Source organism: Ostrinia nubilalis, chromosome 17 (genome assembly GCF_963855985.1).
Source record: "Ostrinia nubilalis chromosome 17, ilOstNubi1.1, whole genome shotgun sequence".
In the NCBI taxonomy this organism is placed as follows: domain Eukaryota; kingdom Metazoa; phylum Arthropoda; class Insecta; order Lepidoptera; family Crambidae; genus Ostrinia; species Ostrinia nubilalis.
This window is the reverse complement of record NC_087104.1, coordinates 12,682,343-12,700,628: the sequence shown is the minus strand read 5'-3', so window position 1 is coordinate 12,700,628 and position 18,286 is coordinate 12,682,343. Positions and strand designations below refer to the sequence as shown.

General features: G+C 38.0%; 2 protein-coding genes across 2 annotated transcripts in view; one reads left to right on the top strand and one right to left on the bottom strand.

Moving 5' to 3' along the window:
- The window catches only part of LOC135080268 (oxysterol-binding protein-related protein 9), a 107,609-nt gene that overhangs the window by 74,885 nt on the left and 14,438 nt on the right, over positions 1-18,286 (bottom strand). The window contains exon 2 of the mRNA XM_063974954.1: positions 855-983. Coding sequence (XP_063831024.1) covers positions 855-983 — 129 coding nt within the window. The remainder of the gene's footprint in view (positions 1-854; positions 984-18,286) is intronic.
- Positions 1,739-18,286, top strand: part of LOC135080162 (very long chain fatty acid elongase 7-like) — a 28,873-nt gene continuing 12,325 nt past the window's right edge. The window contains exons 1-3 of the mRNA XM_063974845.1: positions 1,739-1,842; positions 4,509-4,699; positions 13,987-14,230. Coding sequence (XP_063830915.1) covers positions 1,794-1,842; positions 4,509-4,699; positions 13,987-14,230 — 484 coding nt within the window. The 5' untranslated portion in view covers positions 1,739-1,793. The remainder of the gene's footprint in view (positions 1,843-4,508; positions 4,700-13,986; positions 14,231-18,286) is intronic.

Genomic DNA, 18,286 nt, shown 5'->3' with positions numbered 1-18,286 from the left:
TTGATAGAGATAATTTTATGGCCATAATGCACGCAGAACTGACGGCCGATGGGGCAGCAAGGTTCTGGAGTGGAGGCCGCGTACCGGAAATCCACCCACAAGATGGACCGACGTCATCGTAAAAGTAGCAGGAAGGCGCTGGACGTAGACCGCTACCAACCGGGCAACATAGAAAGCATTGAGGGGGGGCCTATGTTCAGCAGTGGACGTCCTATGGCTGAGATGATGATGATGATGAATGCATAATGAGAATTTCTTTAAACCAATCAAGTTCTCATATCGAGCGAGATACGTTTTGTGTAGATTCTTATATTTAAAGATACGGCATAGAGAGGAGTTGTGTCAGAAGTATGTAGTACACTGGAGTCGGCAGTCGGTACAGCAATTTAATAATATTCGTAACAATGCGGTATTTGTTATATTTCTAGGGATCACACAATGGTCGGAAGCAAGCTGGCAGTTCGACTAATGAAGTTGATATGGAGACTTGTTTACACAATGAACGTAGTATTAATGAGGACAGCAGAAAGAAAGACGGAATTGAATTGCAGTTAGTCAAGATTCGGCAGCTTGAATTAGTCAGATTTTCAGAAATAAAGATGATTTCTTAAGTGTGTAAACTCTTGTGTTCTCTAAGTCAGGGTTTCCCAATTTTTTTTTTGCCCCGTACTACTCCGCCCGCACGCCCTGCCCCTCCCTTGTGCGTAAACAAGTCGGTGCGAGCGAACAACGTCGGTCACGAAACGTGGGATAATATTTTTTACGGAACCCTTGCGGCCTTTCCACGGAACCCCAGGGTTCCGCGGACCACCATTCGGGAACCGCTGCTCTAAGTAGTCACGAATTACACATACCTGGAAGTGGAACGTCTTGTGGTCGACCGTGATAGTGAAGGTGGAGTCGTCTTCGTCGTCGATGCCGATGACAGCCGCCCGCAGCCTGACGCAGCCGCGGCGCACGCCTCGCATCATCTTCTCTTTTGACTGGAAAGACAGAGAGGAAATATTAATTAATGAGTTTGTCACTGACATATTTGGAGAATGCTGGTGTCTAAGGTCTAATGATACATGTGATTGTGCACACTAAATATCTGAGGTTAGGTTCCAATATTTGACAAGTCAATGCCTGCGAGTTGGCAAAAAATTCACGTCTTCTTTACTTGTACATAGTATACCAAAAAAAGTTTTGCTCTAAAACGAGCAAAAGTTACCGTTTTGCATTATTTTCACATTAAAAATAACAAGGATAGCCTTGAATCGTCAAATAACAGCGCGTGCGCATAAAACAAAATCGCTAATCAACCGTTCAATTGTCCTTTTGAATTTTAAATACATACAAACTTACATTATATGTAAATACCTTTGATTTTACAGGATGATCCGAATGATCAGTTTGATAGTCGTATTCACGAAAATGAAATTAAATAAATATGAAATACCTAGTTACAATTATTATGCCTCTTTTAATATTGCGGATGTACGGCCAGCCTGTAAACAATTTCGATATATCTTTGTCTCTTTCTTATAAATAAAAGAACAGTATCTTCTAAGGGAGAGTGTGTGTGATATTGATTTTTAAAAAGTTTATCTAAATTCATCCTTTACTGTCCTGCAAGCCATAAAGTTGTCACAAAGCCCCATGACAAATAAAATCGAATTGAATACATCAAAAGGAATCAGACTGTAGATTGTTTTGTAAATTCTATCGTCCACATTTTACATGCAGGTTTAGGGCCAGTTAGAACTTGAACTCGTGACGTGAAGTGATATCGCAAATATTTGAGGATTCTGAAGATGGACACCATTCGCCGAGCTTACAATACAGTATTTTATGAGAGAGCAGGTAATAAATTTGTACTTATAAAAGCTTACTTTTTGACAAAATTTTAGTATAATTATTGTGCCGGACTTTTTTCGGCAGACCCATGTATTTGGGCCTTTTCGTGATCAGTGATATACATATTATTACGAATTCCTCAAAATCTTGCACGTAAGTTAAACTTCTTGAATTTACAGAATTTGTTAGACCTTCTTCAACCGTAAATTCCAATTAGTATAGGCATTTTTAGTAATATTAACTGCAAAGTTTGAAAGCCAATATTTTCAACTTTATTTACTTATTTCACCCGAAGATTTCTAAATACAACATCTTTACAAACAAAGGCAAAAGTGATCTTAACCAAACACTTCTCCAATAAAATTCGCAGTTAGTTGCCTGACATTTGCAACTCCAGTGGTGATAATTCAGCGCTAACCGAGGTGGCATTTAACTGGACGTTCGCTACAATTGCTGACCGGGGAGTAAGGGGGTTCAGTTCATGTCACAGAAAATTAGGGTTTGGCTTCGTCGCTTCTTCTACTTCACTTTTCAGAATACTAGTCATAAAAAGTTATAAAAGAGCTTTTTTATTCATTCATAACATTTGACGTCTAGAACTGGACTCTACATTTACAAATAACCCTCCTTCTGGCGCAGTCGGGTAAAAATGTCTCAAGTCATTACTTCACCTCGGAAAACTTTACCGAACATTAGACCTCCCTTTCCATATACACTTCGCAATATTCCACACCAGCAGTCATTTGTTAAAACCTTTTTTTTCTTCTGCATAACTTTGCAACTATGCAACCGAGTTCCTCTCACCGACATTTTGCTTTGTTACAAAACACTTAGGTGAATTCAATGACGTTTTAAATTTATGCTTTAATTTAGAGGTGTCTAAGTTGTCAGATGGACACTGAGATATGGATTTGGTCCAATTCCGCCGACCGATTTAGACGTCTGTCTCTCTTACAATTTTTGTGAGTGACTAAGACGGATATAGTTGACACATCGAAATTGATTTGCAAAGTAGCGTCGGTTCACGATGGGTTAATTCATTCCGATTATTGACCGATAACGAAACAATAGTGTGCAGATATAGAACGGTTCTAGTGACCCGCGATGGTATTACATCAAATCATACCGGAAGGTTCAATTCAATTTGAATAATATGTATTACATTTTACAGTATTATTATTTTTAAGTATGCTGTTCCATATTAATCCCCATAGTATCTATAGTAATATCATCATAGTAAACAAGCCTTTTTTTAATGTAGAGATACTAAGTATGTAATAAAATATTTGATCACCCAAATAACCTGACGAGTATTTACCTCGTGTCTATTTAGGGTTCGAATTAATCATTTGGAATTGACATTATTAAGCCGAAATAGGAATTCAAAATCAAAATAATACTATAAATAGGAGCCGATATTTGACTTCCCAAAAACGCACAACAAAGAAAGGTCAAAGTATCAAAGTAATACAAGATCCCTATTCATTACCATTTCATTTTGCAAAGAGCCTGTTGCCTTTAAACGTGAAAAAGCTGTTTGGCCTCTTGATGGATTAGTCAGGCTCAGGTCTCATTGCAAAATGTCTTTTCCTTTCAATAACATCCAGCGAAGCATACAGTAGATATAATAACACGGAAAGTGTAACTTAAGAGTTCAGGAACTGGAAAAACAAGACACCAAAAGGGAATTACGACAAAAAAGCCTCCGAAAAGTTTTCACGACTATTTCTATATCTAGTTTTCACTATTACTATGTAGAGCTATAGAGTGAAGAAAAAGCTTATTTGATAATGGTTAATAGTACTGGAGAAATTTCCAAAATCGCAACGAAAATAAGAAGAAATAGGAGGAATAAGATCAACTTTCATCCAACCAGATACAATGCTGATGACTGTCGCAGCGACATCAAAATTTTAATGGTTATAAAAACAGATAAATCACGGAATACTAGCTCCCATCCTGGGACTTACGCTTGACCATATTATAATGAATTACGCAACAAAAAAAATCTAGGTCGAACTGAACGTGATATAGTTTATCTCAGCTGCAATTTGGACACAATCCCTCTAACGAGTTGCATGGTCTAAATCACGAATTGTAAAGATAACAACAAAAAGAACATTTCTAGATCACATTATGACCTTGGAGGCAAAATGTAACATACAATCATAGCTAATTTTGATTGTCTGCTGATAACAAATGTCTTCGATTAGTTCTAATGCCATTTTAATGCCTAGGTTGGAATGAGGTATAGACAAGATTTATTGATCTGATACAAACACGATTGACTGAGTCACAAGTTATTGAATATAAGCAAATTGCCTTGTAGTAGATGGACAGATACTTTTCATTGTGTATTATGCTTAACTGACATTCAAAACGCAGCGTAGGACGTTCATCCAAAAGGTGGACGACTTCATAAAGGTAGCAAGAAGGCGCTGGATGCAGGCTAATCCAACTCGCAAATCTGGAACTCACTGAGGGAGGCCTGTGTTCAGCAGCGGACGTCCTGTGGCTAAAATGATGATGATGTCCAGAAGAAATCGCGGCTTTATATCTAGGAAGGATGGTAATTCTATGCTTGAATATGACTCTCTCGCTACAGTCCTATGATCGCTAAATTGAAGTCGAGTCCATTGAAGCAACTAAAGATAACTATAAAATCTTTTCAGATCCCCGAGTCAAGGACTGGTTTCTGATGACGTCACCCTGGCCAGTAGCGTCGATCATAGCAACATACTTGGTTTTCATCAAAGTTATCCTGCCCAGGTTCATGAGGGACCGAAGAGCGTACGAGCTGAGGACCATCATCAAGTGGTACAATGTGGTGCAGATTGTAGCTAATGCCATCGTTACTTGGGGGGTAAGTTGTACTACATTTTACTATAATGGTTTAGGAGGGTAATAAAATTAGGCGAGATACTTCAGACTCAGTCAACGTCAGGTCATTTATTCCCCACGGCAGTCTCGCACATCATCATCATCATCAGTTCCTGTCTCCACTGTACCAGCACCGTCTCTAATTTATCAGAGGCAAATGGAGGATTTTCTTTAACTCTCTATGTTGACCAGACGGGTTAGAGAGGACTGACGTTCGCAAATAAAAATTGGGATATGGAACGACGAATTTAAAACCACAGTCATGGCAACAAAAAAAAACTTGATACTTTATCGATATTATGTATCGACATTTAACGTGCATATCTCTACAGTTCCGATATTATTATCCCTCTCATTATAATAGCTTAACAATCTGATTGTTGAAATAGAACAATCTGAGAAGTGTTTGTCAACATAGCTTAGCCCACACGCATGACACAAAGGATTTTCATCGCTGATACCATCTGGTTCAGGTCCTCAACGAATGTGGCAACACAGACACTATTGTTTCGAATATACATTACATTTAACATAATTGTATTGCAAGACGAATTAATTCTACCGCTATTATTCTATCACGTCATCGTGTAGATTTAGGATTTTGTTTTTTTCTTCTGTTGCTTAAATGTGTAATCGCGTTTTTTCGCAATATTTCTGACAGACCTTGTCTACTTCAAGATTTTATCGTTCGTTCGTCGTTGATTCTTCAAGATTTTATCGTTCGTTTCAGCCAAATGACGTCCACTGCTGGACAAAGGCCTCCCCCCAGGAATTCCTTAACGACCGGTCATGCGCTGCCCGCACTCAGATACCAGATGCTTTTATATTTTTAATAGGTAATGATTTACTTAAATAGACGCAAATACAGATAAAACAAATAAACATTTGTAAAGATGATTACAATGAAAAATTGTAGAGCACAGCTAAATCCACACATTATATTTTTCTTTTATAAAATATTAATTACATTACAAAATTAAATACACTTTAAATAACAGACAGTCTGTATTGCGTTTCATTGTATATTTGTATTGTGAAGTAACCAGCTTCTTAACCAGTTTGTTTTGCGTTTAAACAAATATGGGTAAAAATATTGTACAAGAGAATGCATTTATTTTACGCCAAATATGTGTCACAGTATCTTTTCTTTTAAAAGTTTAAACCTCTAGTCCGGGGATTAAGCCCGGTTGAGTTATGTTTACGAAATAAGCGCTCCTAATAGAAATGACAGTGGACTCCAGTCTTGCAGAAGAGTCGACTCTTAACTTGGATAGTAATTAAACTGCTCATACAAAGCATTCATCCATAGGTATTCAAATAACCGAGATTTTATGATGTTGATCGCAAACATTTCTGAAGTGAAGTACGCAATCCTACTATTTCGCCCGTATTCACAAACATTACTATGAGGTCTCACAGAGCAGTGAACAGTGTCACACACGAACCAATCACAGAGCTCTATTCAACGCTGTGCGTTCGATTAGCTGCTTCACTTAAGAAAGCATCGTTTGTGAATACGGGTGTTTGTCTTCACGCACTTTTGTTATCTTGGTTATAACTAGTTAGGCTGGGATGATAAAAAGAAACTGTTCAGCAGTTTAGCAGATTGGATTAAGGAAAACCGATGTTACTTTTATAAGACTTTAGTGTCACAGATCGGCATAAATTATAGCCTATATGTTAATCTGGGTTATAAACAATAATACTGTAAAGTTTCAACAAAATCCGTTCAGTAGTTTTTGCGTGAAAGAGTAACAAACATCCTGACATCCATACTTTCGCATTTATAATATTAGTAGGATAAATAAAAAATAAGAGAGAATGCCGACTCTACCAACATTTTCCGTTAGTCTATCAGCGCCAAAATCATTGCAAAATCAACAGAAACTCAAAGACGACTCAAAGCAATTGATGGAGAGGGTACACAGCACAAAGCCGAATTGTGGAGGGCTCTCTTTCCCTCCTCAGTACCCCTTTGTGCCGAAATAATGGATCGCTGCTTTACGGAACAACTATGTTATGTAACGGCAACGCCATTCTTGAAATTGAAACCTTTGGATATTGATTTGATACATACGAATCAGATTGATGCTAAATCTTCTGGCAACTTCAAAGAATTTACAATTGCATCAGACCTATTATAATATCCTGGATGAAAACATTGGGCGTATTTAGGGAGTGGAAGAATTGGAATTTCTCTACTAACAGTTAAAAAAATATGTATACTTTGAGGCTGAAATAGTCTTACATAGTATTTTATGTCCACGCGCTTTAGCAGTTAGAAAATAAGATTAGAAACTATACGTATGTAAAGTTTGTATATAAATAAATGTTGTGTGAGAGACCCAGACAGTTGGGGCAAAAGCACAAAAATAAAATAAATAAATTACTCGGTGAAAGAGCGATTGGAGATATTATTCTAAATATTTACAACCAAAACATTGATAAATGCACATTTTATTTCTTTACAACCTGGACAATCATCATCATACATAAGCCACGAGTTAAAATAATTGAAGACCATTAGAAAAGTGGAAAAATTTACATAAGTGATGGATAGCCAAAGAATGTAATGTAACACATCAACCTACATAATACCTATAAAGAACGACTTTTAAAACAAGAAGAGGTGTTATACTATGGATACCTTTTTTCGTTGGGAAATGCTGCGCATACCTACCGTACTTGTACTACATGGGGACGGTCAGTGGGATACGTGGGATTTTCCCCGCCAGAAGAGCATATTGATACCTAGCCTTATCAAGCTGTAGATCCTGGCTACACCGGAGATCCAGCGGTGTGAACGAGAGGTGGGAATAGACCCGTTAGCCTTATCAAAATTTTAAAAAGCTTACATTCAATAAACTCGAATGCTAGCCCAGCTTAAGAGGGAAGAAAGGAAAGGTATTCAAAGAATGCTCGATGTCGGACTTGAACGCAACCGATAGTGCCACGCCTCATCCAGCACTTTCATATCAACCACGAATATTAGTCAGGCAGGTGACTCACGCGCAGTCGCGGATCTTTTGCAATTGTTCCAGCATTTTATTGTTGCACATTTCCAAAATTGGGCAAAGAAGTCGAATTCGTCATTGTTTATCTGTTTAAATGTGGCTTGAACTAAATCGGAACGAAAATTTAGACGTCCTATCAAAATGTATCAACAGACCATCGTCATTTCAACTACTGCCGAACACAACACTATCCCAATGATTTCTAGATTGGCAACTATGATGTAGTAATGCAAAGAAAAATACGAATATTAACATTACATTACGTACCATAGAAATGACCAATTTAAATCTTATAACTAGGTACTAGCTAGTAATTATTATATTCAAGCGTTACAGATAAGTGCTCTAATGTGAATTCGCCTCAATTTTACTGTCGCTTATCGCCCGACCTTTCATTCAGAGGCTATTGCTTCAACAACATTACAATGTATTATCGAGGAAGTGAACAATTTAATTAATGCATTGTAGTGGTATCGATCGATCCTAAACTCGATTAAGATTCATAGATCAGTCGGCATCAATCTTCAGCAGAGAGCAAACGAAATAAGCTTAGAGGCATTGAATATATGAAACCATTACGGTTGAACGAACGCTCTGCTTTATTCGATCACGAGTCAAAATAAAATAAATAGATTTAAAAATGACATAAATCAAAGGGCTAAAAGGTGCGTTCTCTTTTTTCGTATTCACTTTTAGAGGAAATAAATAAGGAATAATAGAAAAATGCAATTGTTCTGTCATAGTCATAATATATCCGGTTTGAAGGAGGATCAAAAAAGATATTATTCACTAGCTTATCTTGTCCTTTCTGCGATATACCAATTTCGCTAGTGAATGAATCATTCAATAAACTCGCTTTATGATATACCCATTTTTGTGACATTAAAGATTAAACAATTAAATGATACGAGCGTATACAAAATGAAGCTAAAAGGTATTACTAAGGCTGGGTTGCACGATCTTACTTTAACTTTGACAAACGTCAAAAATCTGTCAAACTCCATACAAAAAACATCGGTTAGCGTCATAGTTACGGCCAGCCTAACAGAAGCAAAAACGTAAAACTTACTGAAGCTTTTAATTTCTAGGCTTTTTCCTTGCATCCGTAGGTGTGAATGACAGCTTCTTCACAAGATAAATCTTGCATCACTTGTTCGGAATCCCGATTAGGAGTGACACAATGCATATGGTTGGAGATTAATTACAATCCTCTGTTCTACGTGTGTCCGATCGAAAGGGCGTAATGAATAGTGTGGTAGAGCTAGACAATCATCACAAATGGAAATAGATTCAGTAAGAAAGTTAGAAGGTGATATAGAACTATAAGTTTGATCTTAGATTTTTTACCACTAAAAATGTTTCGTTTTGGTACTCAACAGATTTTCTGACATATTAAAGTTGAGGTGCTCTATGTAAGGTACTGTTAGGCTGAGCTTTGGTGAAGTCTTTTTAAAAAATGATAATTATTATTGCTAATAGAAATACACTGGTTGATTTTGGAAGAGGCAGCCGTCACGCACGAGTGGTAGCGAAGAACTCTATCCATCTCGGGCAAAAATTCTGATGCCGCAGGATTTTCTGGGCATCAGGGGTATTGTATACCTACATCTGAGGGATGTAACAGTAGGTACGATACATCAAGGTATATTCTTTAAGTATTTTATGTAAAGGTTTCGATTTTGAATATAAGTAATGTTAGTAAGATTTGCAACATCATCACCAAATAAGAAGAAATAGACATGATCGAGCTCCCAAACGTAATTAGATCAAATTATGGCACTGACATCGACCTCAATTGTGGTATAATTGGAATCGTCACACGGCTGCTATCGGTCAACGGCTCGAATCGATGTTATCTAAACACAGGGCCCGAGAACCAAACGTGTAATCGATTAGATTCGTGATTGTTGCTTTCATTGTTCGACACGGTTGGAATAATGGATTTTGGTGATTCAATTCAATTTGAATGTACAGAAGGTTAGACGGCAGTAAATTAAGACTACATTTTCATCCTTTACGTTGCACTGAAAATGTAGCTCTATATCTCGGGGAATAAGTCTAATCTTGGGTTAAGATGTTTTATCTAATAGGTGGATCAACGACCTCTTAAAAGTAGCAGGAAGTCGTTGGATACAGGCCGCTACCAATCAAGCGATGTGGAAATCATTGGGGAAGACCTATGTTCAGCAGTGGACGTCCTGTGGCTGAAATTATAATAATCTGATGGGCTGTAAATGTAATGTATACCACTGTGCTTGGCTTAAGAATCAATAAATCTCTACCAAGGGCTCTCAGTAAATACAAGCAATTAGGCAGCAGAGCCCATCTGGCTATCGGTGAGTGATTGATAAAAAAAAATTCTCATTTTTAAAGTAACAACAGCCTAACTCGAAATAAGGACTAAAGCCCCACTGGTAGAGCAGAAGGGCAAAAGAAAACGCGAGGAACACCACACAGGTTGATTGTCGACTACATTGTACATTGGAGAAAGCGATACAAACCGGTACATTAAAATTTCCTGGAAAGTTTTTGTATGAATATTCCACTTTGGCCATCAAAGTAAAGAACATAGTCTTCTTGATCATAAGACGTTTGAAGCTCCTATGAATCTTTCTCACGTTTCCGATATAATTTAAGGTATTTACCTAATTTCAGATGACGTATTAATTTAAGTGTGTTCAGAAGATTTTCTTCCTACTGAAAGGAAATTTTTCAAGTAATTAAAAAAACAGTTTGAGATGCAACTCTTAATCCAAAAAGAACCGTCTAAATGTGTCTTGTAATTCGTTTGGTACCTACCTAACAAGGACTCGGAAATTCAGGAACAACTCATAATCAAAATAACCCCTACCAACTACCAAATAGGTGCGCAACTATAAACCGATCTACTTCGCTGGCCAACTAATTGGGGAACGCAGTGTTGTGAGAGTAATTAGCCAAGTGGGCTGTTCACGACGTTTTGTCGGTCGTTACGTTATTGACGTGTAATTGGCGCGATACACGTGTAGAAGACAACCGTGAATGGAACGTTACACGTTCTGGAACGTGGAAAGTAAGATGTTATTGGGTAGTTGACACCATTAACTAATAATTCCGAAGTAACTTGGGAAGTAACTAGTTTTCAACTATCTATAACAGATTTGTACCACAAATATGGTTATTTCAGTCCAGATAGTCATTTAGATACTTCATAAAAGTATGTACAATTGATTTGTGGTGTCAAAAGATAATAATTTATAAACTCATGGATTTTATCAACACTAGATGGATAATGGAGGACTAACGCTGGAAAACTAATCAGCAACTGTGAAATATTACCTAAAACTGTGTACATATTTCAATGTGAGTGAAGTTTATGTGTACACTATGAAGTCATGATGTTTCTCTCACTAGCAAACGCGAGTAGAAAAACACTTTCACACATACAATATGGTTAAGCTAAAGCTCATAAATAGGAGGCTGTACCGAGGGGAGAATCATATTAATAACTAAGCGAAGCGCGTCTACAATTTACGAGAATGGATAAGAAAGTACGTCTGACTCAACACCGGTTGGTTTCCTAGAAAATGCGGTGTACGTGTGCAGACAAACAAGATAGATCTCATCTTTAGGCTGTGGCCTCAGTACAGAGCCCAGCTAAGGCACAGTTCATATACAAAAGTCAAAGAACAATCGTTCGTTCGCTCGTTTCAGCCGAATGACGTCCACTGCTGGACAAAGGCCTCCTCCAAGGTTTTCCACAATGAACGGTTCTGCGCTGCCCGCATCCAGGTTCTTCCCGCGACCTTCACCAGATCGTCGGTCCACATAGTAGGAGGCCTGCCCACGCTACGTCTTCCAGCCCGTGGTCGCCACTTGAGAACTTTTCTGCCCCAACGGCCATCGTCTCTACGAGCTATGGCGGGGCACTGCCACTTGATTTAAGCAATTCTGCGAGCTATGTCGGTCACTTTGGTTCTACTGCGTCCAAAGTCAAAGAACAATAAGCCTTCATATAACCCAGGCAACTTCTGGGGATGTAAGCCTTCTCAAAATCACCAACACCATGGTGTACTCAGCGTCAAATAGTTCGTGACAACACCGAAAGTAGCCAAAAAGTTGGCAAACACGTCTTAAGGTAGCGTTGTCAACTAATTGGCCACTTTGGATGACGCTGACTGTACTGTACCTACACTACCTACAAATTGTTGTTAAAAGCAAGTTGATTTTATAATTTAGCATCTTATCATTTCAGATAATGTATTTTGAACTAGGCTTGGGATAAAACTATTTATTTTGATTATTAATATGTCATTTTGACGTGTTACTTTTTCACTGCATAAGCGGATGTTTGCGACCTTATCGGTTTTTATCAGATCAGATAACAGGAAATTTGCAATATTAAGTCAGCTATGAAACGTATCGAAGGCGTTACTACAGTGGTTCAACCTTCAGAGCACTCAATTTAATAACAGGCTTCCAAATAACTTGTAAAATTGAAGACTAATACGTGCTTAAAGATTTCCCGGATTATTTCAGGCTTTATATCTTTTCGAAATTATAATAATGCAAGCCTTCTATACTAAAGACTAGTAAGCTAGAAGCTTTATAAACACTAGGCGATTGTATTTACACAACTCAAACGTGAATGGCATTCATAACTGTGACGCTGGAATCAGAATCCCACTTCAGTTCTTTTAGCTAGTGGGAACACGGCTTTACAACCGTTTGCTGGCAAAGTGTGACCTATTTTGTGGCTATCCCCTTTACTGCCACGCCAAGGCTAGCTGTTTCATAAAAGATACGACATGACGGAGTGACATTCATAAATAATGAGTGGAACTAGCGAGATGGGAACTTATTGGGACGGTTGTCCAGTTTTTGAAGACCCACCATAATATTTGATGTGCTAATAAAATGGCTAAAAGTGACTGCGTTTCTTCCGCCATTTCTTCTCGGCACCAGCCCATATTATGTTGTCTCGAAGTGGTGGTAAGGCAAGCTATTTGGGACGTGTATAAGAGCCCTGGAAAGGTTAGGACCTTTCTTAGTACAAAATAAAAAAACTGCGACTAAAAAATAATGACCTTCACAGGTACTGATTACAAAAGTTTTATGCCCGTTTTCACCATTAATCCCTAATTTTTAAGTGACCCCTTTGAAAACAAAATTCCTGTTAAGTGTTACCATAGGGGTCACTTAAAAATTTGGGATTGATGGTGAAAACGGTCATTAGCCAACTCTATCCCCTATCTCGTAGGTACTATTATTTTTTAGAATGCACAAAATCTGTACATCATTAGTACTGTAATAGTATACTCCAAGAGTAATCGAACTGCCACGCGATAAATATAACTTGACCCGGTAGAATTATTAAGAGGCACTTATGAGTGGAGGCCTTTGTCCAGCAGTGGACGTCTTTCGGCTGAAACGACGACGACGACGACGACTTATGAGTGATAAGGTGGTTGCTGTGGCGCCATCCTACCTAGTCGCTTCAAATCGTAGCCCTTGTTTACTAAACATTATGATTAGATTTACATGTTTACGAAATCGGTTAGAGAATTCCTGATTTGGTAAGCAAATAGCACATTGCAGACTCAAAGCAATATGGTTATCTAAGTCAGTGTTTTTCAACCTGTGGGTACAAGTGGTGGCACAAGCTACATCAGTAAAAAAAAATCTTATTAAGACATGTTAATCAGAAATTTAATTATGCAAATGTTGTATGGATTGAAGTATTCGGTCCCTACAAACATATTTGTAACATTATAAAATGCATGAAAAAAAAGCGACCGGTCGGGGGGTCGCCAAAAAATGTTTCTAACTGGGGGGTCGTGTCATGAAAAAGGTTGAATAACACTGGTCTAAGTTACTGAGTCTGCTAGTGTGACGTTTGTAATGTTAGTTTTTTTCAGAGACTAAAAGAGATGGAGATATCTTTTGAATTTCAAATTTCTATGTGCAATTTAGAATTCTAACGCTTTAAAGACACGCCAGAGCTTTTACGACTAGTAAAAGAATCAATGGTTTATCACTCTTACTTTTCTTGTAGAGTCAGCGTCAAATAGTTCGTTACACCCAAAGTGGCCAAAAAGTTGGCAACACAACCACGGTAATACACAACCCTATTCCTATTGCAATAAAGACGTGTTGCGAACTTATTGCCTACTTTAGGTGTCACGATTTATTTAACGTTGACTGTACGACTTTAATAGCATACATTATTTGGTTGTACTTTAACCTTGGTTACTGTGATGTTAACATTTTTTTCCAGATAATGACGTCAGGCTGGACAACCACATACCACTTCGGGTGCATGCTCCCGGATTACTCAATGAAACCTGAACCTTTACGAATGCTGCGCTTCCTCTGGTGGACCATCATCATCAAGCTGCTGGAGCTGTGGGAGACAGTGTTCTTCGTTCTGAGAAAGAGAGAGAGGCAGGTGTCATTCCTGCATGTATACCATCACTGCAGCACGTTGGTCATTGTGTGGTCAGCCGCCAAGTACGTTGGAGGTGAGTATCAGAGTATCAAGATCTGTCATTCGCTTTTTTCTTCTTGGAGAAGCAATCCACCTTCGGCCTGATCATCACTTACCATCAGGTGAGATACAGGCCAAGAGCTTCCTCGTTGTGGATTAAAAAAAAAAAAAAAAAAAAAAAAAAAAAATTGGAAAAATATAAACTTTACTACAACCATAAGTTATAGCTAAAATCAAGTGGCAGTGGGCGGGGCACATAGCTCGTAGAGCTTATGGCCACTGGGACAGAAAAATCCTCGAGTGGCGGACGAGCCGGAAGACGTAGTGTGGGCAGGCTTCCCTCTAGGTGGACCGACGATCTGGTGAAGGTCGCAGGAGGTGCCTGGTAGCGGGCGGCGCAGGACCTGTCTTTGTGGAAAACCTTGGAGGAGGCCTTTGTCCAGCAATGGATGTCTTTCGGCTGAAACGAACGAACAACTACAAGACAACGCGGTGGCTTGAAAAGTGTAATAACATTGCATGTACTGTCACCATAAGCCAGCATTAAAATTGTATGTACGTTTCTATTCTAGACTTACTCGCGTGGTAAAAGTTACTAACACCAACCATTAAACATGGAAGACTAAAGACATGTTTATTCTGTGTCATAAAAAAGCTAAAGATAATCTTGAGATCATCACTGACGTCATTCATATGATGAAAGTCCCTTCCAGTTACGATATTAATTAAAAGCTCAGTAATTAATTAAGGCGTCGAGAATATAAAATAAGTGTACGTTAAGCATCCACCGTAATGACCGACCTAAATGGGTCTTTAAAATTAAATATGGGTCAAACGTAATATTTTTTATGCTTATGAAAGCTAATGTGCACATATAGACGCTAATGCCGGACATTAAAAATTAAATGGACGTTGTGATCGTTCAGATAAATTAACAACATCGTAGCTGTCCGGTAAAATCGGTAATTTATAAAAACGTAAGCCTCTACAGTTGTGTTTGTGTTTTTATGGATTCCTTTGAATTGGTGCTGATCCTCTGCTCTCAGAAAAGATCATACCATCAAGTCTTCATGGCATTTCTCTTTATCAAAATTGTCTTGATGATGATTCATCATCATTTTAGCTTAGCATAGACTTCCCCAGATTGATGATTTCTAGATTGACTATCTGATTTGATGATGATAACTCAATTTAATCATAATATTCTGCTTTTATGACTTTTTCGAGTCAGTCTTTCGGAATTTTTTTCGTTCCTAAACAAATATGCCCCGTCATAACAAATACAAACATCCAAAGTAGTTCGCATGGCGTGCAGCACGCCCCATTGTCGATAAACAACCGCCATTTGCACAATTTCGCCGAAATTACCTCATTTTACATACAGTTTAGCCATAATAAGCTCCAGCGTTACTAAATAAACTTTCATGGCCGATTTGGGCTTTATGATGTCGCTGACTTGATTATTTTACACGCTTGTTAATGAAATCAGTTTCGTTTGTAAAAAGTGAGTGGAATGAACTGTTCTACTCTGTACATTGTTAACTTTAAACAATCAAGACTGAGGACAGTACTGTAGGATCTTGTAAGGATCTAGGATCTTCTAATAGGTACTCGACAAGTGAAAATTGACTGTTTTTAGGTCAGCAGCCAATGTAAGTAAGTCAGAAAGCGTTTACAGTCAGGAGTTACGCGAGACTAAACGATACCATGTGGTGTCTTCCGGTTGTATTATTATGCCCTGTGTTATAAAATCATTGACAAGTCTCCGCCAAGTCTGAACATAACATATCCGAAGTTGCATCACAGTAATTCAATCTGAATCAGAATCGTTGGACTCAAATATTTACTCATTGAATCATTCACTGGACTCAAACATTGGCGACTGATGTCGATAAGTCGGATTACTTGTCAGTTCATGGTGAAGTCAGAATTTTTTATTTAACACAAAGATTCCAAAGTCCAGGTGAAATTCTGCTATTTTAAATAATAACACCTTTTCCAAATAACCTTGACCACTCACTGAGCGGGCAATGGAACCCTGAGCAAATTGTGATTGCTTTATCATTTGATAGACCATAATAAAGATATTATCGGCAGTATTGTGACTCGTTAATTTGGATAACCAAATGGCACCGACAAATGAAGTAATTGCTATTTAATGTTTGCCAATCAATGTCAAACTTTTCATAGCAAAAGGTTACTGCAATTTTACGACGTCTTCGAAGTAAATGTATTAACAACGAATGGACTCTTACGTAAAATCTTTCAATCAAATCGGGTCAATATGGATTCCAATTTACGTGGAAATCAATTTGACATGTGCGTCTTAATCATAAAGAACGCTTATGTGTGATTTACAACTCGAGATTACTACACTTGTATCGTAACGAAATTAATGCGAACGAAATTAATCGAGAGTGACATACATCAATCAATACCATTGCTTAATTGCCAATATGCACGTCATCGTAGGTACGGAATATGGAATGGCTGATTCATCAAATTAGTATGATCGCATGGCTATTATTGCCTCAACTGGAGTGTTCGAAAAAAAAAATATTTCAATTTACTGTATTTTGGATATTGCAAGACTTTTTTTCAGCCACAGGACGTCCACTGCTGAACATAGGCCGCCCCCAAATTTCCATATCACCAGTTGGTAGCGGCCTGCATCCAGAAATCGATCAAATACCTAATCTTTTTACGACGCTACATAATATTCATGAAATTAATGACAGTCAAGAATATACAATACAACCAAGCTTTTGATTAATCAAATATAGCTATATGCTTGGTTTGAATCTGATTTGGATATTTTTTTATGCATAACAAGGCAGGTATTTGACCACAATCGCACCTGATGTTAATTCGTTTTAGAATATGAGGCTAAATCAAAACTAGGAAGGAAATCTTTGGCAACTACGCAATGAGGGTTTTCGCGAATGAAAGATCCGCTAGATGGCGGGACGTGGATGTGGGGTCTGACTGCTGCGTGATTGGTGGATTTTGACATATCTGTCAATGTCATGTCAAAAATAACCAATCATGCAGCATTTGGACCTCGCGTCTACGTATTGCCATCTGGCGGATTTTTCATTCGTGAAAACCCTCATTCAAATCAATATGGGACGTGTATATTAAGGGTGTAATCAATTAAAGTTTATTGCACTGTAAGCACTTAGTATTTCAATTTGTTGGAAGCCTTCCAAGAATTACTACCGGCTCACTACAGTTATTGACTGTTTGCTAATTTCTAGGAAAGCTAATAATTTTCAGAGAACGTGCGTGCGTGCATATATGATTTTACGATCGTTGAAGGATTGTGCTGACATTTAATATGAAAATGCGTATGATTTTAGTTAAAAGGTGGACCGACGACCTGATAAAGGTAGCGGGAAGGCGCTGGATGCAGGCCGCTACCAACCGGTTTTTGTGGAAATCATTGGGGGAGGACTATGTTCAGCAGTGGACGTCCTATAGCTGAAATGATGATGACGCCTTCATAAAATAATGACACATTTTTCTCCTTACATAAAGTACTATTCAAAACAAACTGGGTCATCCCAAAAAAATAGGAAAGCATTACGTCATCGCTAAGCGGCTTAGACTAAAGACGTTCGTTAATAACTTACAACTACACCTTTATTCGTATTACGTAAAGACAATAAGACACAAACCTGATAAAACGCTAGACTTGAACTATTTCTGTCTAGCCTTTCCGGTGTAGATGTAGCGATAGCCGCTCAATAGGTGTCAGTTAACAAAAGAGCTTGCTCTTAGATATATCTAAATGGAGAGCTACATTTCTACTGTGTTATTTTGTTTTAGCAAGAGCAGTGTCCATTTGTTTTTAGAATTTAAGGAATTCAGACGGCCAACTAAAAGTTGGTGGTCTTACCTCGGCTTAGTTGCCAAAATTAACTTTAGTAGTGTCACACACACACACAGGTCGCAATATGTTTAGATGATGGAAGATGCATCCTCAACTAATATGTTGGAAAAAGCAAGGCTACTTTACACATAAAAGCTCAACAGGCTGCAGGAAAAATAATGCAATTGAATAAGAAAATTTCAGTTAAATTAAAACGTC